Source organism: Felis catus, chromosome E2 (genome assembly GCF_018350175.1).
Source record: "Felis catus isolate Fca126 chromosome E2, F.catus_Fca126_mat1.0, whole genome shotgun sequence".
Taxonomy (NCBI): Eukaryota; Metazoa; Chordata; class Mammalia; order Carnivora; family Felidae; genus Felis; species Felis catus.
In genome coordinates, this window is record NC_058382.1 from 5,212,667 (window position 1) to 5,239,127 (window position 26,461).

General features: G+C 40.6%; 2 protein-coding genes and 1 long non-coding RNA gene across 5 annotated transcripts in view; all 3 read right to left on the reverse strand.

Annotated features, from left to right (window-relative positions):
* LOC111557988 overlaps positions 1-24,949 on the reverse strand; it is a 38,847-nt gene extending 13,898 nt beyond the window's left edge. The window contains exons 1-4 of one of the 3 annotated variants that reach the window (XR_006590801.1): positions 24,517-24,949; positions 18,451-18,577; positions 17,893-17,992; positions 1,061-1,508 (exon numbers count right to left, since the gene is read on the reverse strand). This is a non-coding gene — a long non-coding RNA (uncharacterized LOC111557988). Of the gene's footprint in view, positions 1-1,060; positions 1,509-4,974; positions 5,482-17,892; positions 17,993-18,450; positions 18,578-24,516 lie in introns of those variants that run through there. The other 2 variants (XR_002738393.2, XR_006590802.1) reach the window with 2 other exon arrangements.
* Positions 1-26,461, reverse strand: part of LOC101087952 (zinc finger protein 420-like) — a 114,091-nt gene that overhangs the window by 56,959 nt on the left and 30,671 nt on the right. The window lies entirely within an intron of this gene.
* LOC123382431 (zinc finger protein 829-like) lies at positions 13,088-15,941 on the reverse strand. Its single transcript, XM_045047159.1, has one exon. The coding sequence runs from the start codon at positions 14,599-14,601 to the stop codon at positions 13,819-13,821; it is 783 nt and encodes a 260-aa protein (XP_044903094.1). The 5' UTR covers positions 14,602-15,941; the 3' UTR covers positions 13,088-13,818.

Here is a 26,461-nt window from a genome sequence, read left to right on the forward strand (position 1 = left end):
TATAGAAAGCCTGGTTGTAGAGAATGGAGAGAAGACTCTAGGATCTAACACAGGAATGTCCTAAGGAGCTGAATTTTACTATCATGAAGGGGATAAACACTAGTCCAAACATATTTATTAGGCAGACCCAGGTAGAGAAGTAAACGTTTGCAACCTCTAAAAACATGGCATTTCATTAAGTAATGAGGACACAGCTTCTAAGCTAAGTCCTGACCAAATTTACCTCAGAAACAGCCATTTCTTCCTCTCCTTTCTCTTGAGTGCTTTCTGGTGTGATGTTATATGAAGAAATCACGTCTGTAGGACTTTCAAGGCCTCAGACAGCCTCTTCACCTGTTCTTATCACCTCAAAAGCATAAGAATCTTGAAATTTAGAAAACGCCGCCTTCTCCTTGACTTTGTCACAGGAAAGATTCAGGAAAACTGAGCTCTTGTGTGGACATTTACCTGTGAGTTTCTCCTAATGGGTTTCAGATGTCCTCCCCTCTCACAGACAGCCACACATCATGCCATAGCTCAGGGAACATGGGCTGCACTGACCTGCCCCTTCCAAGTCCACACCAAACTGTCTATCATCATCTCTTCTACTGAAAGGCGAATGCAACCCTCCCAAGTAGTTTGCGAATCCTCATGCTTCACCCTGGTCTCACCTGAGAATCACCTGGAGCTCATAGTTAAAGCAGCACCGGTGCTCTCACCCTGATCAACAGACAGACTCTGGCAGAGGTGATGCTGGTTCCTAAAAGTCACCAAGGGATGTTTATTGTAAACCTAGGCTGATAAGCACTTCTGTGCTTTGAAGTTTTCATGTGCATATAAATTATGTGGTCTCCAGGGCCCATAAAAGAAACCGTGATTTTGTAAGTTTGGAATGGGGTCCATGAATGAGCTGGAATCTTTCACCAGTTCCTTGTTAGTGCAGATGATGTTCCCCGAGACCCATAATTAGTAGCACCTCACGAGCGAATGTAGGCACAGCACACTTGAGCCCCCCATAGCCACCATCTGACTCAACACAAACAACTCCTGCTTAGTTTCCAAGGAAGAGTTTACCACTTACTTTCTTCTTTTGTGAGTTTACTATTGGTTCCCAGCAAAGACCACCATCACCATCCTTCATAACAACATTTTACATTGCACTAGGTCACTTTCAGATTTCCAAATAGTTGTTCTACAGGTATGCATGTTCCACCATTTGATTTGAGCTTTTGCTGACAGAAACATACTGCTTTAGTAAAGTACTGGACTTAAAAGGAAGGTTTTCCAAAATGGTTTATATCCTTCACCAGTTTGGGCAGTGAGATTCTCATTACACACAGTTGTCTCAATTTGGGTATGGCCTTCCTGATACTGTTGATAAACTTCACTCTTCCCATCACTGTCCTGGTTTATCATTCAGTGTAAATTCTCAAGGGCACTAGGTTTATATCTACTCATTGACATGTGTTGACAAGAAGCTTCTATGCACGATGTTGTCAAAAAGCTCAGGGTGCCATGGGAAGTTACAGCTGAAAGATATCAAATAACAGAGAGGTAAAATTCCACTTATTACTCTCACAGAATGTGCTGACATCTAATCTACATCCCTAAAATCACTCAGAGAATGTCAGCAATGTGGCTGAGAAGGAATCATGAGAACATCATTCCTCCATAGACACATAAACTTGCACATGATGCACTGACCACATAGCATAATAGATAATGCTATAGTATTGTGCCATAGCACAAATCACTTTCTTCTACCTCAAATACTCAGGTCAAATACCATATGAACCCAAAATTATCAGCAAGAAGGAAATTCAAACATAAAACAGAAATGAACAAAGTAGGATACAGCAAAACTAGGAAAATATAAAAAATAGAAACACTTGGTTTTCAGAACAAATGAACAAAACTGACAAACCTTTAACTAAATCAGGAAGGAAAGGGAGAAAGAACACAACTACAATCAAAGTGAAGAATTGAAGGCAGGCACAGTATAACTGATACCATAGAGATAAATATATTGCAAGAGGTGACAGTAGAGAATTACATGCCAAGATAGATATTGAAAAATGAGAATAAATTTCAGAAATATAGAACCTATCTGGACCCCCTTGTGAAGAAATATTTTTAAAAATCTCCACTGATCTACATATACTAGGTAGATGATAAAAAATTAATTAAAATCAAAAACAAAAACAAAAAACTTCCCAAAAAGGAAAAGTATTTATCCAGATGAATGAACTGGATAATCCATACAAACATTGAATGAGAAAATTGTTCAAATCTCCTCAAACATTTCCAAGGAGTAAGAGAAGGGAGATTAAGAACACACTCTCTGTGACACCAACATTAATAAGTTATCAAAACATAGGAAGACATTGTAAGTAGAGATGAAGAAAATAATTTTAAAAAATAGTATTTTAAACCATAAGCAAGTGGGAATTCTTCCTGAAATTCAAGGGTGTTTCAGCACATGGATAACCATCCGTTTAAAACTGCACATTAAACAACGAAGATCAAAATGACATGATATTAAGTGATGCAAAACAGGAAGTGAGCTTATTGGACATAATTTTATGGTTAGAAATACTCAATAAAGCAGGAATGGAAGGAAACAACCACGACCTGATAAAGGCCATTTATGTACGGAAAGCTGAAATCTCACATATTCCATAATAAAATAAATCTCACATATTCCATAATAAAAGACTAAAAGCTTCTCCCATATGAACAGAAACAAGGTAATGAAGTCACGTCACCATTTCAATTCAACACAGCAATGAATAGTCTGTTCAGAACAACTGGGCAAGAAAAAAATAGATTAAAGGCATCGTAAGTGGAAAAGATAAAACAAAATGATCTCTGTTCACAGATGACATGATCTATAGAAATCCTGATATGAAATAAATTTAAAACATGCTGGGTGGAAGGATGATATAGAATCTCCACTCCCACCAGTCAATATCCTTACAACAGAAAGGTGAGCCCTTCCTTAACCGGTGGAAACAGATGTGATATGGGCTTGGAGGGGCCAAGGAGTATTCTTGAGATGTTTGGGTGCAAAAAGCAGTTTTTAATAAAGCATGTAGTCTCCTGGGCAGGAAGACCTACACAGTCATTTTGAGAGGACATTGATTATATACTTTTAATCTGGGGAGTAAAGACAAAGTTTCTAAAGGAATTTTCATACATTAAAGAAAATGAATAGGATCTTGCAAGTCTGGCTATTGTCAAGGCAAAGGGTCTCTTTACCTCTAAAAAAAGCATTAAATTAAGGCACTTGGGAATTCCTAGAGGAATGTCATTCTCTGCAAGTCTCAAGAATGTATCAGTTGTGCTTCAAGTTGAAGGAAAGTTAACTAGAGAAAGCATGAGTGGGGAATAGCAGAGAGAGAGGAGAGAGGAAAAATAGCAAGCAAGGTCCACAATGTAAGCCCAGGAGCCCAACGGGGCTGGAACTCATGAACCACAAGGTCATGACCTGAACCAAAGTTGGCAATTAGCCAGTTGAGACACCCAGGTGCCCTGATTTTGACTTAGTTCAGACTCCATGTGATTCCATACAGTATTTTTTTTTCTGTGCAATTCTTATTCAATTCAACAAAATATCCTCCAGTTTCTATGAGCTACACCCAGGCTTCTCTATGATGGACCACTTTGGCAGGAAGATTAGAGTTAATAAGCAATCAAAATTAAGCGATTTCATGAAAAATGTTTACTTTTCCCCACTCTCTAAAAATAATATACATAGAAAAGCTGCCCAGGATGAGAGCAATCACCATACATGACCACATTAGGATAGAAGCTAGGTATGGTCAACAGGGAGGAACCCACTAAGGACTATGTGAACAAAGGTTTCTGTCCTATTGTCTCAGAGTGGCCCAGAAAATAATTGCTTACCAAATATTTACTTTTTCATCTTCCTGTGAATTACATTCTTTCCCTTGGAGGCCCCAGACTTCTAATTCTTCCCTCCTCTTCCTTCTTCTCCTCCTCCACTGTCTTCTCCTCCTTGTCTCCTCTTCAAAGAGATATATACCTTCCTTTTCCTTTCTTTGCAACTTTCTTGTGTTTGTGGAGTCTCCATACATATACTATTAAATTTGATTTTCTCCTGTTTACCTCATGCTACTTGATTCTTGGTCAACAGTGAGAACTTCCCATGAGGTTCCAATTCATGCTTTTGTATATTCTTCCAAACCATATTTAGCTCTTTTATGGAATCCATGTTTTGAAAGAAAAGTAAACAGAAAGGCGGGACACAGCATCTATATTCTGGGGGAAATATGGACACCTATTTTCAAGTCCTAAAGTATGATGATTAACTCACATACATGTTCCTGAGGTACCCACCACAACACCATGTGACCTGTGTGTGTGCACAGAGTAAAAGCTCAGCAAACACTGCCTTAATGATGTATCTATGTTACCTTCCAAATACAGGCTTTCTCAGACTAGAACTGTTCCAAATACTGTAATGGGTACATACATCTAACTCACTGATCTCTGTTCTCTAGCTTATGGCTTGACTAATAGTGGCTTCCTTGAGATTTCAACAGACCACTGATGCTGGGGAAAGAAGGAACCTGATGTTACTAGAAGATCAAGCTTGACTGTGGCAGACAGTGGCCTTTTCTGATGCCAGCAAGTCTTAGGATCATATCGAGAATCATTCAGGACTGTAGCACTGTTTCCCCTACCTATCAATGCTAAGTAGTTCTGTGACTCCCCCCTTAAAACTCCCTGCTTGGGGCGCCTGGGTGGCGCAGTCGGTTAAGCGTCCGACTTCAGCCACGTCACGATCTCGCGGCCCGTGAGTTCGAGCCCCGCATCAGGCTCTGGGCTGATGGCTCGGAGCCTGGAGCCTGTTTCCGATTCTGTGTCTCCCTCTCTCTCTGCCCCTCTCCCGTTCATGCTCTGTCTCTCTCTGTCCCAAAAATAAATTAAAAACGTTGAAAAAAAAATTAAAAAAAAAAAAAAAACCTCCCTGCTTGCTATGAGACTTTGTAGATTTTCTACAACTCCTGCTTCCAAGAACTAAAACAGTTCAAATATTATGGCTTTCTAATAAATCTCATCAGGTCCCTATCTCTGAACGTATTCTCGTGCATCTAGGCCCTTTGAGGATCATCTCCAATATCTACTGTAACATGTGACATTTTAAAATTTGTCATTTTAAATCATTTTAAATGATTACATCATCCAATATGCCTGCCTCCATAACTGTCACTGATCAAGGGGTGGGGAGTCATGGTAATCATTATCATGCTTCTCAGTAACACACGGAAATTCAATTAAGTCATAAACATTAAATAGCATTTCCTGAATCCTCAGAAACTCACCACATTTGCCAATTCCTTATTTCCATGACATTTATTCATCAGATGATGCCACCAAGAGCTGCCTGTGACTTCGAAGTTTCAAAAGGGAGCCACTTCAAGTTCCCACCTTACACTGGAAAGAGATCTTTACATTTTCTTACTTTCTATCCCTTTCCTACAACATTAAATAATATAAGATAGGTTAACATTGGTATTGGGATAACACTTGGTACACATCATTAAAGACAATTATATTTTAGTAATGAAAATGTATTAAGTTCACACATAGACTAAGTTATGCATTTCAAATCCACTCTATAACCATTGTTCAAAGTCTAGAATACAAGCCTTCAGAAAGTGTTTGTTGATAAAATGACTGGGAATAGACACTTCTATAATTTCCCAGCCTGAGGTCATTCTTTAAACATGTGTATGTGTAATTGTATGCATTGTGGTAGAGTTGGTTATGCTCTAATATCTCGGAAGATTTCATCATTTCAACCACACCAACTGACATTCTCTAACTATTGCTGTGATGAAGATATACCGGTGCTTCACTGCACTGCCACCTCTTGTTTCCTTAAAGACCAGTTGGGAAATTATTTTCTCCATAATATTCAAGAAGATTTTTAGTTTGGGGCACCTGGGTGCCTCAGTCAGTTGGGCGACTGACGACTACAGCTCAGGTCATAATCTCGTGGTGAGTTCGAGCCCCGTGTCAGGCTCTGTCCTGAGAGCTCAGAGCCTGGAACCTACTTCCGATTCTGTGTCTCCCTACCTCTCTGCCCCTTCCTTGCTTGCTCTCTGTCTCTCTCTCTCTTTCAAAAAAATAAATAAATAAACAATAAAAAAATTTCTTTAAAGATTTTTAGTTTTAATATGGGGAAAAGAATGATGTTCTCAACACCTGTGTCATGAGAACTGACATCAATGTCTTCACCAAAAACAGCATCTCCATGGAGATTTTCTTTATATATTGTGTATTGTGTTGTCCTTCATCTTCCATGGGAAATGACACACGAGTCACACCAAATGAAGAAGGGCATGTTGTATCTTTGATGCATCAACATCAGCCACATAATTTTCTGAAACCACTCACAATAAATGAATTTTGGAATTAATTTGAGAGTAGAAATATATTAGTATTTGCTAGTCATAAGGGTCAGATAGGGTTGAGGTGGGGAAAAAAACAAAACACACACTGATATTAATGATGCCATGCAAAAATTGATCCATTTAGAGTTAGCTGGAGGAAGATGGCGGCGTAGGAGGACGCTGGGCTCACCGCGTCCTGCTGATCACTTAGATTCCACCCACACCTGCCCAAATAACCCAGAAAACCGCCAGAAGACTAGCAGAATGGATTCTATGGAGCCAAGTGTAGATGAGAGGCCCACAGAAGAGGGTAGGAAGGGCGGAGAGGCGGTGTGTGCTACACGGACTGGCAGGAGGGAGCCAGGCCGGAGGGGCAGCCCACTGGCAAAGCAGAGCTCCCGAGTCTGGCTGGCAAAAGCGGAGGGGCCAGAGTGTGCATTGACAGCAAGCGGGACTTAACATCTGGAAGGTTATAAGTTAACAGCTCTGCTCGGAGAGCAGGAGGGCTGGAGGACAACAGGAGGGAGAGTTGATGAGCCCCAGATGACAGAGCTCAGCTTGGCGGGGAAGAAAGGTGCTAGCCAGCGCCATCTCCCTCTCCCATCCCCCAGCCAAAATCCCAAAGGGAACCAGTTCCTGTCAGGGAACTTGCTTGCACTGAGCAAACACCCAACGCTGTGCTCCTGCAGATCTATCCCTCCGGCAACAGGTCTGACTCCCTCCCGGTGCCGTAGGGCCCCTCCCAAATCAGGTCACCTAAGGAAAAGCGAGCTGAGCCTACCCCTCCCACCCCTGTGCACCTTGCTGATCTACCCCAGCTAATACACCAGATCCCCAGAACCACAAGCCTGGCAGTGTGCAAGTAGCCAAGATGGGCCACACCACCCCACAGTGAATCCCACTTTTAGGAGAGGGGAAGAGAAGGTACACACTAGTCTGACTGTGGCCCCAGCAGTGGGCTGGGGGCAGACATCAGGTCTGACTGCGGCCCCGCCCACCAACACAAGTTATTCAAGACAGCACAGGGGAAGTGCCCTGCAGTTCTGCAACACTCCAGGGACTATCCAAAATGATAAAATGGAAGAATTCCCTTCAAAAGAATCTCTAGGAAATAGCGACAACTAATGAACTGATCAAAAAGGATTTCAACAGGGGCACCTGGGTGGCTCAGTCGATTAAGCGTCCGACTTTGGCTCAGGTCATGATCTCATGGTCTGTGAGTTCGAGCCCCGTGTCGGGCTCTGTGCTGGCAGCTCAGAGCCTGGAGCCTGCTTCGGATTCTGTGTCTCCCTCTCTCTCTGGCCCTCCCCCACTCATGCTCTGTCTCTCTCTGTCTCAAAAATAAATAAACATTAAAAAAATTAAATTTAATTTAAAAAAAAAGGATTAACAATATAACAGAAAGTGAATTTAGAATAATAGTCATAAAATTAATCCCTGGGCTTGAAAACAGTATAGAGGACAGCAGAAAATCTATTGCTACAGAGATCAAGGGACTAAGGAACAGCCAGAGCTGCAAAATAAAATGGAGATGACTACAGCTTGGATTGGAGAGGCAGAGGAGAGAATAGGTGAAGTAGAAGATAAAATTATGGAAAAAGAAGAAGCTGAGAAAAAGAGAGATAAAAAAAATCCAGGAGTATGAGGGGAAAATTAGAGAACTAAGTGATGCACTAAAGAGAAATAATCTATGCATAATTCGTATTCCAGAGGAGGAAGAGAGAGGGAAAGTGCTGAAGGTGTACTTGAAGAAATAATAGCTGAGAACTTCCCTGATCTGGGGAAGGAAAAAGGCATTGAAATCCAAGAGGCACAAAGAACTCCCTTCAGACATAACTTGAATCGATCTTCTGCATGACATATCATAGTGAAACTGACAAAATACAAGGATAAAGAGAAAATTCTGAAAGCAGCAAGGGATAAACGTGCTCTAACACATAAAGGGAAACCAATAAGACTCCTGATGGATCTCTCTACTGAAACTTGGCAGGCCAGAAAGGAATGGCAGGAAATCTTCAATGTGATGAACAGAAAAAATATGCAGCCGACAATCCTTTATCCAGCAAGTCTGTCATTTAGAATAGAAGGAGAGATAAAGGTCTTCCCAAATAAACAAAATTTGAATGAATTCATCACCACTAAACCAGCCCTACAAGAGATCCTAAGGGGAATCCTGTGACACAAAGTACCAGAGACATCACTACAAGCATGAAACCTACAGACATCACAATGACTCTAAACCCATATCTTTCTATAACACTGAACGCAAATGGACTAAATGTGCCAACCAAAAGACATAGGGTATCAGAATGGATAAAAAAAAAAAAGACCCATCTATTTGCTGCCTACAAGAGACTCATTTTAGACCTGAAGACACCTTCAGATTGAAAGTGAGGGGATGGAGAACTATTTATCATGCCACTGGAAGTCAAAAGAAAGCTGGAGTAGCCATACTTATATCAGACAAACTAGACTTTAAATTAAAGGCTGTAACAAGAGATGAAGAAAGGCATTATATAATAATTACAGGGTCTGTCCATCAGGAAGAGCTAACAGGCATAAATGTCTATGTGCCGAATACGGGAGCCCCCAAATATACAAAACAATTACTCACAAACATAAGCAACCTTATTGATAAGAATGTGGTAATTGCAGGGGACTTTAATACTCCACTTACAACAATGGATAGATCATCTAGACACAGGATCAATAAAGAAACAAGGGCCCTGAATGATACATTGGATCAGATGGACTTGACAGATATATTTAGAACTCTGCAACCCAAAGCAACAGAATATACTTTCTTCTCGAGTGCACATGGAACATTCTCCAAGATAGATCACATACTGGGTCACAAAACAGCCCTTCATAAGTATACAAGAAATGAGATCATACCATGCATACTTTCAGACCACAATGCTATGAAGCTTCAAATCAACCACAGGAAAAAGTCTGGAAAACCTCCAAAAGCATGGAGGTTAAAGAACACCCTACTAAAGAATGAATGGGTCAACCAGGCAATTAGAGAAGAAATTTAAAAATATATGGAAACAAACGAAAATGAAAATAGAACAATCCAAATGCTTTGGGATGCAGTGAAGGCAGTCCTGAGAGGAAATACATTGCAATCCAGGCCTATCTCAAGCAACAAGAAAAATCCCCAATACAAAATCTAACAGCACACCTAAAGGAACTAGAAGCAGAACAGCAAAGACACCCAAAACCCAGCAGAAGAAGAGAAATAATAAAGATCAGAGCAGATATAAACAATATAGAATCTAAAAAAAACAGTAGAGCAGATCAATGAAACGAAGAGTTGATGTTTTGAAAAAATAAGCAAAATTGATAAATCTCTAACCAGGCTTCTCAAAAAGAAAAAAGAAAGGACCTAAATGGATAAAATCACCAATGAAAATGGAATTATTACAACTAATCCCTCAGAAATACAAGCAATTATCAGGGAATACTATGAAAAATTATATGCAACAAACTGGACAACCTGGAAGAAATGGACAAATTCCTAAACACCCACACACTTCCAAAACTCAATCAGAAGGAAACAGAAAGCTTGAACAGACCCATAACCAGCGAAGGAATTGAATCAGTTATCAAAAATCTCCCAACAAGTAAGAGTCCAGGACCAGATGGCTTCCCACGGGAGTTCTACCAGATGTTTAAAGCAGAGATAGTACCTATCCTTCTCAAGCTACTCCAAAATTAGAAAGGGAAGCAAAACTTCCAGACTCATTCTATGAAGCCAGTATTACTTTGATTCCTAAACCAGACAGAGACCCAGTAAAAAAAGACAACTATAGGCCAATATCCCTGATGAATACGGATGCAAAAACTCTCAATAAGATACTAGCAAATCGAATTCAACAGCATATAAAAAGAATTATTCACCATGATCAAGTGGGATTCATTCCTGGGCAGCAGGGCTGGTTCAGCATTTGCAAATCAATCAACGTGATACATCACATTAATAAAAGAAAAGATGAGAACCAAATGATTTTGTCAATCGATGCAGAAAAAGCATTTGACAAAATTCAGCAACTTTCTTAATAAAAACCCTTGAGAAAGTCGGGATAGAAGGAACATACTTAAAGATCATAAAAGCCATTTATGAAAAGCCCACAGCTAACATCATCCTCAATGGGGAAAAACTGAGAGCTTTTTCCCTGAGATCAGGAACACGACCGGGATGTCCACTCTCATTGCTGTTATTTAACATAGGGTTGGAAGTGCTAGCATCAGCAATAAGACAACAAAAGGAAATCAAAGGCATCAAAATTGGCAAAGATGAAGTTAAGCTTTCACTTTTTGCAGATGACATGATATTATACATAGAAAATCCGACAGACTCCACCAGAAGTCTGCTAGAACTGATACATGAATTCAGCAAAGTCGCAGGATCCAAAATCATTGTACAGAAATCAGTTGCATTCTTATACACCAATAATGAAGCAACAGAGAGACAAATAAAGAAACTGATCCCATTCACAATTGTACCAAGAAGCATAAAATTCCTAGGAATAAATCTAACCAAAGATGTAAAAGATCTGTATGCTGAAAACTATAGAAAGCTTATGAAGGAAATTAAAGAAGATATAAAGAAATGGAAAAACATTCCTTGCTCATGAGTTGGAAGAATAAATATTGTTAAAATGTCAATACTACCCAAAGCTATCTACACATTCAATGCAATCCCAATCAAAATTGCACCAACATTCTTCTCGAAGCTAGAACAAGCAATCCTAAAATTCATATGGAACCACAAAAGGCCCTGAATAGCCAAAGTAATTTTGAAAGACCAAAGCAGGAGGCATCACAATCCCAGACTTTAGCCTCTACTACAAAGCTGTATTCATCAAGACAGCATGGTATTGGCACAAAAACAGACACAAAGATCAATGGAATAGAATAGAAACCCCAGAACTAGACCCACAAAAGTTGGGCCAACTAATCTTTGACAAAGCAGGAAAGAATATCCAATGGAAAAAAGACAGTCTCTTTAACAAATGGTGCTGGGAGAACTGGACAGCAACATGCAGAAGGTTGAAACTAGACCGCTTTCTCACACCATTCACAAAAATAAACTCAAAATGGATAAAGGACCTGAATGTGAGACAGGAAACCATCAAAACCCTAGAGGAGAAAGCAGGAAAAGACCTCTCTGACCTCAGCTGTAGCAATTTCTTACTTGACACATCCCCAAAGGCAAAGGAATTAAAAGCAAAAATGAACTATTGGGACCTTATGAAGATAAAAAGCTTCTGCACAGCAAAGGAAACAATCAACAAAAGTAAAAAGCAACCAACGGAATGGGAAAAGATATTTGCAAATGACATATCAGACAAAGGGCTAGTATCCAAAATCTATAAAGAGCTCACCAAACTCCACACCCGAAAAACAAATAACTCAGTGAAGAACTGGGCAGAAAACATGAATAGACACTTCTCTAAAGAAGACATCCGGATGTCCAACAGGCACATGAAAAGATGCTCAACGTCGTTCCTCATTAGGGAAATACAAATCAAAACCACACTCAGATATCACCTCACGCCAGTCAGAATGGCCAAAATGAACAAATCAGGAGACTATAGATGCTGGTGAGGATGTGGAGAAACGAGAACCCTCTTGCACTGTTGGTGGGAATGCAAATTGGTGCAACCACTCTGGAAAACAGTGTGGAGGTTCCTCAAAAAATTAAAAATAGACCTACCCTATGACCCAGTAATAGCACTGCTAGGAATTTACCCAAGGGATACAGGAGTACTGATGCATAGGGGCACTTGTACCCTAATGTTTATAGCGGCAGTCTCAACAATAGCCAAAGTGTGGAAAGAGCCTAAATGTCCATCAACTGATGAATGGATAAAGAAATTGTGGTTTATATACACAATGGAGTACTACATGACAATGAGAAAGAATAAAATATGGCCCATTTTAGCAACATGGATGGAACTGGAGAGTGTGATGCTAAGTGAAATAAGCCACACAGAGAAAGACAGATACCATATGTTTTCACTCTTATGTGGATCCTGAGAAACTTAATAGAAACCCATGGGGCAGGGGAAGAAAAAAAAAAAAGAGATTAGAGTGGGAGAGAGCCAAAACATAAGAAACTCTTAAAAACTGAGAACAAACTGAGGGTTGATGGGGGGTGGAAGGGAGGGGAGGGTGGGTGATGGGTATTGAAGAGGGCATCTTTTATGATGAACACTGGATGTTGTATGAAAACCAATTTGACAATAAATTTCATATATTGAAAAATTATAATTGATCCATTTAATCTTTTGAGGCCTAACAGCCTATACATTGTTTAACTTTGTATTTTTCCTTATCATCAGTATTTTGATGTATGTCTAAATAGACTGATGTAGTACTTTCTCCTGTGAATTCTGTGACATTTATTGACATTGGATGCTCAATTAAATATTTCTCTAAATATTTATAACTTTCAAGTTACCTTCTTTTATGCACTGTCTGGTGTTGGCTAAAGTGTTCGTTTACTATGAAGGCCTTTCCTCATTCATTAGGTCTGTAGGATTTTTTTTTCAACGTTTTTTATTTATTTTTGGAACAGAGAAAGACAGAGCATGAACGGGTGAGGGGCAGAGAGAGAGGGAGACAGAATGGGAAACAGGTTCCAGGCTCTGAGCCATCAGCCCAGAGTCCGATGCGGGGCTCGAACCCACGGACCCCGAGATCGTGACCTGGCTGAAGTCGGACGCTTAACCGACTGTGCCACCCAAGGGCCCCAGGTCTGTAGGATTTAATCTCATGTGTACTTTGGGATATTGATTAAGGATCCAATTCCACTTAAAAGCATGGCAACTTTCTCTACATGTTAGTTTCTCTCCTGAAAGATAGCTATGATCTTGAGCAAGTTGTGAGTTCCAGCTTTGGTTGGACACATTCTTTTCCTCTGTAATGTTTCTCCTCAGTATAAAGTCTGAGATATTGAGAAGGGTTCAGTAGTCACAAAATTTTACCACATTCTTCACATTTAAGTTTTTCTCCAGTATGAATTCTGTGATACAGAATGAAGCTTCACCTCTTATTTTTAAGCTTACCAAATTCTTATATTTGCAAAATCCTCCCCAGTATACCTTCTCTGGTCAGGAGTCAGGGTTTAGCATTGCTTAAACACCTGGCCACATGCTTTAGTATTCAATGGTTATATTCCAGTGTAAATTTTCCAATGTAAAGTAAGGGGTGAGCAGTCCACAAAACATTTTTCAGATTCCTTAAATTTGGAAGATGTACGCCAGTATGAATTCTGTGATAATGACTAAAGTTTGAAGAGTGGTTAAAGATGTTATTACATTCTTTACATTGTTAAGATTTCTGTCAAGTATGAATTCTGTGATGTTGAGTAAGTTGTAAGGTTCGGGTAAAGACCTGGTCACATTCTTTACATTTGTAAAGTTTCAATCAGTATGAATTTGTGATGTTTAATAAGGTGTGACTGTTGGCTAAAGGCCTTGCCACATTCTTTACATTGGTAAGGTTTCTCTCCAGTATGAATTCTGTGATGTTGGTTAAGGTGTGAGAGCTGTTTAAAGGCCTTGCCATATCCTTTACATTGGTAAGGTTGCTCTCCAGTATGGATTCTGTGATGTCTAGTAAGGGCTGAGGGCTGGTTAAAGGCCTTGCCACATTCTTTACATTGGTAAGGTTTCTCTCCAGTATGGATTCTGTGATGTTCAGTAAGCTTTGAGTGATGGATAAAGGCCTTGCCACATTCTTGACATTTGTAAGGTTTCTCTCCAGTATGGATTCTGTAATGTCCAGTAAGATCTGAGGTGCAGGTAAAGGCCTTTACACACTCTTTACATTGGTAAGATTTTTCTCCAGTATGAATTCTGTGATGTTGATTAAGGTATGAGTGCCACTTAAAGGCTTTGCCACATTCTTTACATTGGTAAGGTTTCTCTCTGGTATGGATTCTGTGATGTTCCTTAAGGTATGAGTGCCATTTAAAGGCCTTGCCACACTCTTTACATTGGTAAGGTTTCTGTCCGGTATGGATTCTGGAATGTTGATTAAAGCCTGAGGGCCAAAAAAAAGGTCTTGCCACATTCTTTACATTGGTAAGGTCTCCCTCTAGTATGAATTCTGTGATGTTGAATAAGGCTTGAGGGCCAGTTAAAGGATTTGCCACATTGTTGACATTCCAAAGATTTCTCTCCAGCATGAATTCTGTGGTGTTTAGTTAAGAGGTGAGTCTTGGGTAAAAGCCATCCCACCTTTAAGTTTGTAATGTTTCTCTCCAGTATGGATTTTCCTGTGTCCATTTAGTGATGACCCATACTTAAAAGTTTTACCACATTCTTCACATTTGTAAGGTCTCTCTCCAGTATGCACTAGGTGATTTTGAATTAGTGTTGAGTGCCAGTTGAAGGCTTTGCCAGATTCCTTACAAACGTAACCTTTCTGTCCAGCATGGATTGTCTTATTGATATTAAGTCTTGATGACTGACTAAACATGTTCCCAGGTTCATTGCATGTGTACGGGTTTTTTCCCACATGACTCCTCAGATGATCACCAACATTGGAGGACTGGTTAAGAATTTTCCCACACTCAGTATATTCAGAAGGATTCTCTCCCAAATGTATTCTCTTCTGTCTAATAAGGTTTGAGCTTTGATGAAAGACTTCCCTACATGTAGTACAGTCACAATGGTTCCCTGGCAAAGGAGTCCGTAGATATTTATTAACATTTGAATCCTGGTTCAGTATTTTCTCAGATTCACTGCAATGAGCAATTCTGTTTTCACTGAAAATGCTGTGGTTTTGTTGTAAAGTCGACTGCTCAGGGAAGGACCCCTCAAATGGATACCCCTTACCATTTTTTTCTTCCTTTTTCAATCTCTGACTTTCAGAAATATTTGACTGAAAGGGTAATGCAATCCTATTGTCAAAATGGTACAAAGAAGTATTTTCAGCATGGGCTAGGTCACTTTCCAGATTCTCCAAATTTTCATCCTGCAAATATGTCTGTTTGACCACTTGATTTGAGCCTTTGACTGTAGAAACACACTGCCTTGCAGAAGTAGCCATCTTAGACAGGGTGGTTTTCCAAAATGTTTTATATCCTTCACCGTTTCAGGCAGTGAGACTCGTATAATGGGCAGTTGTCTATGTTTGCATATGTGCTCCATGAGATCTTTGTTGCCTTTGTCTCTCCCCAACACTGTTCCACTCTACCACTAAGCGTCCATTCTCATGGGCACAATGTTTACATCTATCCACTAACCCTCTTTGGAAAGAAGTTTCTCTGCACATTTTTGGAAGGGGGCTTTGGGTATCATTTGAAGATACAGCTCTTTCTGCTGTCAGATAAATACAATTAATATTTCTTATACACAAAACTGAAATCAGAGAACTTTCACTTCAAGAAAAATGAATCATTAGTCTTTCTACAACACTCAAATTGTATTTGAATTTAATCCCAAATATGTTTTTATAAACTTACTGTTGGCATATTTTACAACATTGATGGTGTTTGTTTATTTAGAAATGAAAAGTTTTGGCATGCCTGGGTGGCTCAGAGTGTTAAACAACTGACTCTTGGTTTCAGCTGAGGTCATCGTCTCACCGTTTATGAGTTCCAGCCCCACATCCCGCTCTGCACTGACAGTGTGGAGCCTGCTTGGAATTCTCTTGTCTATCTTTTCCCTTCCTCCACTCTTTCTCTCTCTCTGTTTCTCAAAATACATGAAAAAAAAACTTAAGAAAATGAAAGTTTTCTGCTTGCTTGATTCTAAAGAAATGATTACACCCTTAAATTCTGTGTAATAATGTCTTTTAAGTGCTTAATTCATAAGGGTTTTCATTAGAACTTTCCATGGTTGATATTATTTAATATACCTTACAGTTTTACTGTCCATGAAGACATGCCAATAATTCAAAATGTTTGCTTTTTTCATGGATACACAATCAGAGTTTAGTATTATAGCTACAGGGGCATCTACATGGCTCAGTAGGTCCAGTGTCCAACTTCAGCTCAGGCCATGGTTTCATGGTCCATGAGTGGGAGTCCCCTGTCGGTCTCTGTGCTGAGAGCTCACAGCCTGGAGCCTGCTTCAGATTCTGTGTCTCCCTCTCTCTCTCTGCCCTCCCCTACTCACTCTCTCTTACAAAAATAAACATTAAAGGGACGCCTGGGTGGCTCAGTTGGTTAAGAGGCCAACTTCAGCTCAGGTCATGATCTCACAGTCCGAGAGTTCGAGCCCCACGTAGGGCTCTGTGCTGGCAGCTCAGAGCCTGGAGCCTGTTTCGGATTCTGTGTCTCCCTCTCTCTGACCCTCCCCTATTCATGCTCTGTCTCTCTCTGTCTCAAAAATAAATAAACGTTAAAAAAATTTTTTTAAATAAACATTAAAAAAAATTAAAAAAATTTTTTGATCCAATAAATCATAAAGTAATCTCAAATATAACTCAGAAAGTGAAAACATATATGACAAAGTCACAGGAACTTCATATTATACAAGACAAATTTATATTTATAAAATGATTCAATTATTAAGAAATAATGTAACAATTGAGATTTATTATAGGTTGTGAGTTTTAAATTCTAAATGCCCTATCTCCCCTATGGCATTAATTCATGTAGGAATTCTAAGAAAATAATAGGTGCTTGAAATTATTTCACCATTAAGGAATGGAACACATAGAATAGAAATCTCTTATTTTAGTTAATACCAAACAACTGAACTTTGTTTGTTTGTTTGTTTGTTTGTTTGTTTTGAGAGAGAGATAAAGACCAAGTAGGGGAGGAACAGAGAGAGAGGGGGAGACCGAATTCCAAGCTTGCTCTGTGCTGTCATCACAGAGGCCTATGCTGGCCCCAAACTCACTGTCTGTGAGATCATGACTTCAGCTGAAGTCAGATGCTTAACCAATTGATCCAACCATGCGCCCTCAAAACTGAACTTTTGAAGTAAACTAAAGGGTTAGATTTTCTCATTTTAGGGAGGTGCTTTATTATCTGATGAAATGAGTGGGTGTCAATTTAGTACGATTAAGATTAAAGCATCCATAATATCGGAAAACAGATAACATGTGGTATCTGTCCCCATTGTTTCCGGGATTTCTGCACCAACCCCCAATATGTCCATCAGTACCCCGACACACTTCTCACACAAGGCAAATACTCAGAAATGTATTAACATAGACTTCCTCAGAAATACAGAGACTTCCCCCACCCTCAAAGCAATGGACAACCAATCAATCAGATTACGGAGGCCCTCACTGTGGACGTGAAGAACCAACCTACAGTGGAACTGAAGGACAATCCTTAGAGAATGTAAGAGCATGATGTGTTGGAAAGCAGAAGTCCACTGTGAGAGGAAGAGACATAAAACCGGCCTTTTAAAACTAATTTCAATTCAAGGAGGGCTCCTCAATCCACGTTTTAAGGTCAGTCTTCATCCTTCACATTTGGACCTCACCTTTGTCATCTGCTTCATTCATTCCCACCTACCTGGGTGTGTAGCTACTGTCTCCTTTCTCTTCCATTCCCAGAACTCCTTCTTAAGTTCCAAAAAGAGGACCAGGTCTGGCTTTGTCACAAGACCTGGATGCTAGAAATAAGGAATAGGAGTATTGCTGGAGATTCTACCTTTCAATCCAGTATTGGACTCAGTAGAGAGGACATTGTGCAATTCTGGAAAATGCCCAATAGCCCTTTTAGAACACCCAGGATGGTTTCCAAGGTTCACATCTTGATCTCTACTTCCCAGTATTACACTACCATAATGAGTTGAGATTGGTATTGAAGATGGAAATACCATTTTATGGCACTCAATGTTTAGAACTGTCATTAATCTAAAAAATGATGATGTTAGTCTACGGAAGGGAAAACTAACTTTGAAAGAAACATCATGAAGATATTTCTTTACATCTACAAACTCATAATTATTTCCCTTATGTAGGGATGTGAATCCCAGTCATGCAAAGAGGAAGATTCCAAGAGACAGTCTTCAAAGGAAGGAACAAAACCTGAGTGTGGTTTGGGAAATCTGGAGGGTGGTATCCTCACCCAAGAAGAGGAGGTGTCCATAGGTCTCTAACATCACATCCCTGTACAGTTCTCGCTGACTCTGGTTCAGGCATCCCTACTCCTCCAGAGAGAATACTACAGCCACATCCCTGAAGGTCAGCAGTCCCTGCAATAAATACCACAGTTACCAAGTGGACACATGAAGAGTTCAAATGGTCCCTAAGATGCAAGAGGGAGTTCATGTCACAAGCCGCAACCCACGATCTGACATTCCACTGCTTACCTGCATTTGCTCACTGACCTTATCCCTCAGTTTACTTAACCTCTTCTTTCCACCTTACCTTTTACTTCAGGCAAAACACCCCATGGGCATACTGTCCTGTGGTGGAAACAGAAAGTATCCAACAAAGGTAATGACTGCCCTGAGGAAGAGCTTCCATTGTCTCAATTTGATCTTAACCCCTGGCTCACATCTATGCAGATGAACATTAGAGTAAGCATGAAGTGAGAACAGTTACCTATATCTCATTATATATATTTTTAAGTTTATTCCCTGAGAGAGAGAGAGCACAAGTATGGGTGGGGCAGAGAGAAGAAATCCCACCAGGCTCCATGCTCAGCATGGAGCTTGACTTGGGGCTTGATCTTAAGACTATGAGATCATGACTTGAGCCTAAATCAAAAGTCGGAAGCTCAAGGGACTGGGACACCCAGGAGCAACCTTTTACCTCATTATAATACTAAAATCTCCACCCAAGGAGGAGTATAAACCTCATTTACTATGTAGCATACAGTGAATGTATAGAACTGTTTTCTTAAGGCTCATGTGCAACCTTATCCCCAGTCTCCTTTGATAAATATCCACCCTAACCCTAACAAAAAGGAAAGCATTCCAGGGTGCATGGGTGGCTCTGTTGCTGAAGCATCCGACTATTGGTTTCAGCTCAGGTCGTGATCTCACAGTTTCTGAGTTCAAACCCTGCATCAGACTCTGCGTTGACAGCACGGAGCCTGCTTGGAATTCTCTCTCTCTCCCTCTCTCTCTCTACCCCTCCTCCACTCAGTCTGTCTCTGAAAATAAATAAATTTAAACAAAAAAATTTTTTTTAATTTTTTTTAACGTTTATTTATTTTTTTTTGAGACAGAGAGAGACAGAGCATGAACAGGGGAGGGGCAGAGAGAGAGGGAGACACAGAATCTGAAAGAGGCTCCAGGCTCTGAGCCGTCAGCACAGAGCCTGACACGGGGCTCGAACTCACAGACCATGAGATCACGACCTGAGCCGAAGTCAGACAATTAACCGACCAAGCCACCCAGACGCCCCAACAAAATTTTTTTTTAAAAAAGGAAATTATTCTCCTTTCCTCTGTGTCTCTGCTTTGGAAATTATTCCCTGTGATCTCCTTATTTCCTGTAAATCAATTTTCCTTTGTCTGACATACCCACTTGGTATAGTTTTTTTGTGATTCACCAAGGACTATATTCCTGTTTGTTCAGTTATATTAGAACTGGTTCCTGCTTAGATGAGTTTCTTGCTTTCTGCAGTAAGACAATTTGTAACACAGTATTATGCTCTAATATATTCTTTAACTTTGAGGTATGAACCGTTATGAGTATTGTGTTTATTCAAGAGAATTTGTAAAACGAAGGCATCAACACAGGCACACACATTTTGGAATCCTGTATTTCCATCATACAGTACATGTGGTGTCTATTTCTTAATGGGAAGTTTTGGTGAGTTACAAATGTACTTAGCATCTTCTAATGTGAATTACAATTTCACAACAGTGCATTTGAGATCTTGTTAAAATGAGGGTACTGTTCAGGAGTTCTAGCATGGGGTAGGTGTCTGCATTTCTAACAAGGCATTAGTCTATGGGCCAAGGGATACATATTCCAATAATGAAGTAGAACTCAAATTCAAGAACTCTTGGAGGACTTGGAATTGAGTGGGTTTTACAGCAATTACAAGTTCTACTAGAATAGCAAGAAAGGTGACAAGGCTTTTCAAGCATTTCCTGGTTAGTAGAGAGCATAAAACAATTTCTCATAAATTCATGGAAAATAAATAATAATAATCTAAGACAAGAAACACATTATTCTTCTATTTTTGGTAAATATTTGTTAAGCACCCAGTACATGGTATGGATCAGATTTTAATCTAGGTTAACTGACCTAGAGTTGATCTAAAATGACACACAGGGCAATATACACAAGGACCCTAAATCAATGTTCATAACAGGTGTTAAACCCTGAGAAAACTGATGGAAAGAAGATATGCACACAAAATTCATCTATATTTATACATTCCATGCACACATCCATACATTTTGAAAGTAGTTATAACATTAAACATGGTAGAACAGAATATTATCAGGGTGACTGAAAAAGTTTTCAAGAGCAGTACCTGGATGGCTTAGTACCTTAGGTTTCCAACTCTTGATTTCAGTTCATGTCATGATCTCAGGGTTCCTGAGTTCAAGCCTCACCTCAGGCTCTGTGCTGACAGTGTGGCTTGCCTGGAATTCTGTCTCTCCCTCTCTTTCTCTGCCCCTCCTTGTCTCTCTCAAAACTTAAAAAAAAAAAAAAGCCAAACAAACAAAAAACATTTCGATGACCTGAAACTTCTCAATCTAGTCGTAGGTGATAATGCTTAAGTCTTTTACTCACACTATCAACACAAACACATAGAATGATATGAATATAACAGTTTTTATTTCTGAGTCTACTATGATGGATACAAACAGAAACATGTTCACCTTCACCATAGAAGGCTGACCTAGAGCCTGCATAGTTTGGATGAGCATCAAATACAAACTGGTTCCTACATTCAATTTTTCTTTTTCCATGTTTATTTATATTGTGAGAGAGAGCATGGGCAAACATGGTGTAAAAAGGGGAGAGGCAGAGAGAGGGAGAGACTCTAAGCCTGCTCCTGGCTGTGACTGAGCCACGCAGGTGCCTCTGGATGCTGGATTTTTTAAAGGGTCACATGAGTGCTAGTGTGTCTCATCAATTGTTAATATTGAACTGAATGATAAGCATCAGAGAAATTGTGCAGAAGTAGTTTTACAAGTAGAAATTTAAAGAAAGTTTTGTGATTGAACACTGTGCACTTACCCTCCCCCATGAACATACAAGCTTCACACAGCCAAAGTACATTTTTTTTCTGCCCATGGGTCCTGCCCCTGTCCTATTTCAGTAAATCCCGTCTTGTACCATACAGTACCTCAAAAATAGTATCTTGACCATAGTACTCAATGATCTCGTAATATAATAATCCTTGGAAACCTTTTTTTATATTTTATTTTGTTTTAGATTTTTAATTTATTTATTCTTTATTGAAAGAGAGAGAGGGCACAAGTAAGGGAGGGTGAAAAGAGAGAGGGGGAGAGAGAAAGAGAGTTGTGGGACTCAAACTCATGAACTGTGAGTTGAATCAGATACTTAATCAAGTGAGCCACCCAGGCATCTCGAAAGGCTTTTTTCAATTTAATGTCTATTTATTTTGAGAAAGAAAGAGTGCAGGTGCAGGGGAGTGACAGACACAGAGAATCCCAAGAGGGCTCCTGCTGTCAGCATGTGGCCTAACATGGGGCTCTATCTCATGAACTTCGAGATCATGATCTGCACCGAAATCAAGAGTGGAGACTTCATCGACTGAGCCACCCAGGCGCCCCTCATTGAAAGCTTTTGTTTCAATCATCATTGTGCTCTATGGTATTTCGGGATTTTAAGACACTCAAACATATTAATTATGTCATTCTTCTCTTTCTGAAAACACAAACAAGTAAATAGAAAAGTATGTCTGTGTCATGACTATGCAGTGAAATAAAAACCTACAGGATAAAGGTCTGACTGATTTAGAACCTTTGCTCCCATAAGTCATTACATCTACTACACAAGTCAAGGGACTTCATTGCCCAGTGGAAACTGATGTGAGGTGGGCCAGGAGTAAATAAATGCTCAAGAAACTATTCTTGAGACCTTTTTGGTGAACGAGGCTGATCTTATTAAAGCACAGGGACGGGACATGTGGGAAGAATGAGCTGCAGTGTGATTGTGAGGAGACATTCATTATATACTTTAAGTTGGGGGGGGCTGGAATAAAGATTCTGAAGGGATTTCATAGGTTAAAGAGGACTCACAGGATCCTGGAAGTCTGGCTATTGTCAAGGGAAGCTTGCTTTTCCCCTCTAAAAAAGCATTAACATTAAAGCAGTTGTAAATTCCTTGAGGAATATCTTCCTCTTCCAGTCTTAAGTATTTCTCAGTGGGTTGTAAGTTGTAAGACAATTTAATTTTACCTACATTTCTTTTGCCTTTGTTTTCCTCACAGAAACTGCAAGGGAGGGGTGCCTGGGTCCTTAGTCAGTTAAGCCTTTGACTCTTCAGCTCAGGTCAAGGACTCATGGTTTTGTGAGTTTGAGCCCTGAGTCATGCTCTGCACAGACCCTGTGGAGCCTGCTTGGGATTCATGGTTTCTCTGCAACTCCAATCCTCCTGCTCTCTCTGGGTCTCTCAAAATATATAAACTTAAAAAAAAAAAAAAAAAAAAAAACAACCAAGGAAAGAGAAACTAAAAGAAAGTTTCCATTTTAAATGTGATGGTGTCTTGGGGCACCTGGGGGCTCACTCGGTTGATCCTCTGACTTCAGCTCAGGTCATGATCTCACAACTCTGTGAGTTCGAGCCCCACATTGGGCTCTGTGCTGATGGCTCGGGGCCTGGAGCCTGCTTCAGGTTCTGTGTCTTCCTCTCTCTCTGCCCCTCCCCCACTCACATTCTGTCTCTGTCTCTCTCAAAAATATATAAACATTAAAAAAAAATTAAATATGAACGTGTCTGGAAGTCACTCAGGGAATCTGCCTGAAATCATTACAACTGATAAGAAGGAATAATATGAATGTTATAGGGAGGAAATCTGTCACAGAGCACAAAGTCAAGTAAAAGAAGGTAATAATGGCTGGAAGGAAACAAATTGTTATCAGTGCCTAAGGCACACCTCAGGACACAGGATCACCGTGTGTTCTTGTGACCCCAAACAGTAAATCAGAATATAAACAATTTTGAAGATACAATGGATTTATACAGCCTTCAGTCACATATAGTCTCCATGTCCTGTAATATCTAGACTATCTTACAGTATGTTTTCCACATCCTAATGACCAGGAACATTCCAGATTATTCTGTGCCTCATATCTATCTGATGTATTTTGCATTTTCATAATCGTACTCTACCCGGAGCAGAGAAACCATCCAGATCAGACCTAAATGGGAACGGTTTTCCTTGAGTGCTGTCCCAGGACCAGACCCCATCAGCAACAGGAAACCTGGACTCAACACTCTCCTCTCTGGATATGTCACAAAGGGAATATTTTCATTACTTGCAGGAATTTAATTCAAAGTGACAACTGTTGATGTCCTACTGGAAACCAGGTTGGAGAGAAGGGAGCAAAGTCTCTGGGATATAGGCGAGGAGTGTTCTAAAGACATAACCTAGAATATCATTTTTTTTTATTTTTTTTAACTTTTATTTATTTTTGAGACAGAGAGCGACAGAGCATGAACGGGGGAGGGTCAGAGAGAGAGGGAGACACAGAATCTGAAACAGGCTCCAGGCTCTGAGCAGTCAGCACAGGGCCCGACGCGGGGCTCAAACTCACCGACTGCGAGATCATGCCCTGAGCTGAAGTCGGACGCTTAACCGACTGAGCCACCCAGGCGCCCCTAGAATATCATTTCTGAGAAGCTTAAAACGTAGGTGAAAACTTAAAGTAGAACCATCAGAACTAAAAAAAAAAAAAAAAAAAAAAAAAAAATCATTGCCTTTTTTTTTTTTTTTAAATTTCTCTTAGAGAGAGAGGATCAATATAAATGGAAGACAGGGACACAGGGACAGAGAGGAAATCTTAAGTAGGCTCGAAACTCAGAAGGAACCCCGACTCAGGGCTGGATCACAGGTCCCTGGGATCATGACCTGAGCCCAAATCAAGAGTCTGATGCTCAAATGGCTGAGACACCCAGGTTCCCTGCAATTTCTACACGCCCGGAATTCAGGAGAAAAAGATCACAGGTCCTCCGGCCTGGGGCGCAAGGCTTACCTGACAACTGGCCATTTTTTCTTTCACCTCCTCTTCAAGATTTCTTTCTCAGAAGATCTTTGTGGAGAAAACACAGCACAAGTAGGAGAAAATGTCGGTAAAGACACCAACACTGCCTCTTCACTTCCTGTAAACTGATCGCCTGCAGGCAGGGCTTTGAAATGCAAAAAAGGCCCAAGTTCCTAGTCCTTTGTGTCAGGAGCTATTCAGAAACTGTCAGCTCCCACTTGGAGACCAATCACTGAGTTTCCCTTCTCTGCTTTCAGGGGCCCTCCCCTCCCACAGGAGCCCACAAATTCTGCTCGAGCATAGAAAAATGTTCCTACGCAGACCTGACACTCCCCAACTCCTGTACAGGAGACCCTATTACCTCCCCTTGAGGAAAAGCCTGCACTCAACTCTCATAAATTATTGGGAAGCCTTCCTTCTCAACCCTGGGCCTCACTTAGAATTATAATAGGAGGGGCACCTGTGTAGCTCAGTAGGTCCAGGTCTCAGCTCAGGTCATGATCTCACGGTCTGTGCGTTCCAGCCCCATGTCGGCCGCTGTGCTGACAGCTCAGCGCCTGAAGCCTGCCTCAGATTCTGTGCCTCCCTCTCTCTCTGCCCCAACCCACTCGCATTCTGTCTCTGTCTCTCTCAAAAATAAGTAAACATTAAAAAAAAAAGAATTATAATAGGAAAAGATAGAATTCAGAAGGCAGAAAGGGAAAGATTAGGACCTGAGGTCGGGAAAAACACTTTTTTTCCAAAACACTGGAACAATGCTGGGAGTGTCTGACCACAGCAAACCCGCTCAGGTGTAAGGTTTCTCTTAAAGATGTAACACATATCACCAACTTCCCTTCAGGTTCCCCTCAGGAATTTGACAGAAGACCCAACTTAGTGGTAGACCATAAAACATATGACCCACAAGGAACTGTGGGGCCTCACCATCCCGAGTACAATGGGAATGAGACAATCAGGAATGGAAAACCCAACACCTAGAGTTAGCAAGCCAATATGAGTAGGTGGTGAAAAGGAAATAGGGGAAAGGGAAGGTGGGAGAGACCCAATACTCACAAAACAAAGATCCTTGCCTATTGTCTCGGGTTTTCATCCTCAGACGCCCCTCTCTGTACAGCGAGCTTTCCTACCACTCTCCCTCTCTTAGACACTAATCACCTCTGCCTGTGGCGCATTTGTTCCCACCTCTTCATTCTTTGAAGCGGGGAGACCAGGAATCCCTGGTGTTGAGGTCAAAAATCCTGCACCTGAATCCCCTGGAGCACTTCCCTGAAACTACACTGTGGTTTCCACCTGCCCAGTTGAGGGAATGTGAGGGGGAGGGCAGCAGCAATGATCCTTCTTGAAACTCCACAGGTGATCCTACTGGGAAGCATTTGAGGAGAAGATCAGCAAAGCACAGTCACCCAGGCTAGGGATGTTGTGCAGATTAAAATCCATGCCTTCTCCACTGACCAGAGCTTGTGGAGATTTACACATTCTCCCTCTTTCTGCTACACAGAGGGAGACACCCTTCCAAATGGAACTTACCCTGATACATGCAAATGTCTGTTACAAAGGAAACCTGTCCTGCGTTTCAGAGCTTTTCCTTGGTCTGTTTCAAATAATCCTTCTGGCAAAGAGACATAATTAGACTTGATGAGCTGCTGTCCTTCAGGAGGAAAGTTTATTTCCCTAAGTCACTGCCAGGTAGTTTTCCAAATGCAATATATATATTTTAATGTTTATTTATTTCTGAGAGAGAGGCACAGAACATGAGCAGGGGAGGCACAGAGAGAGAGGGAGACATGGAATCTGAAGCAGGTTCCAGGCTCTGAGCTGTCAGCACCCAGCCCAACACATGGATCCAACCCTCCAAACCATGAAACCATGACCTGAGCCGAAGTCAGACACTTACTGGGCCACCAAGGCGCCCCAGAAATTCATATTTATTGAGAGG

What these genes read in the sequence shown, in the direction of transcription:
- LOC123382431 (XM_045047159.1), bottom strand. Translation starts at nt 14,601, where the DNA reads ATGCTGGAGAGAAATCTTTGGAATGTCAACAATGTGGCAAATCCTTTA.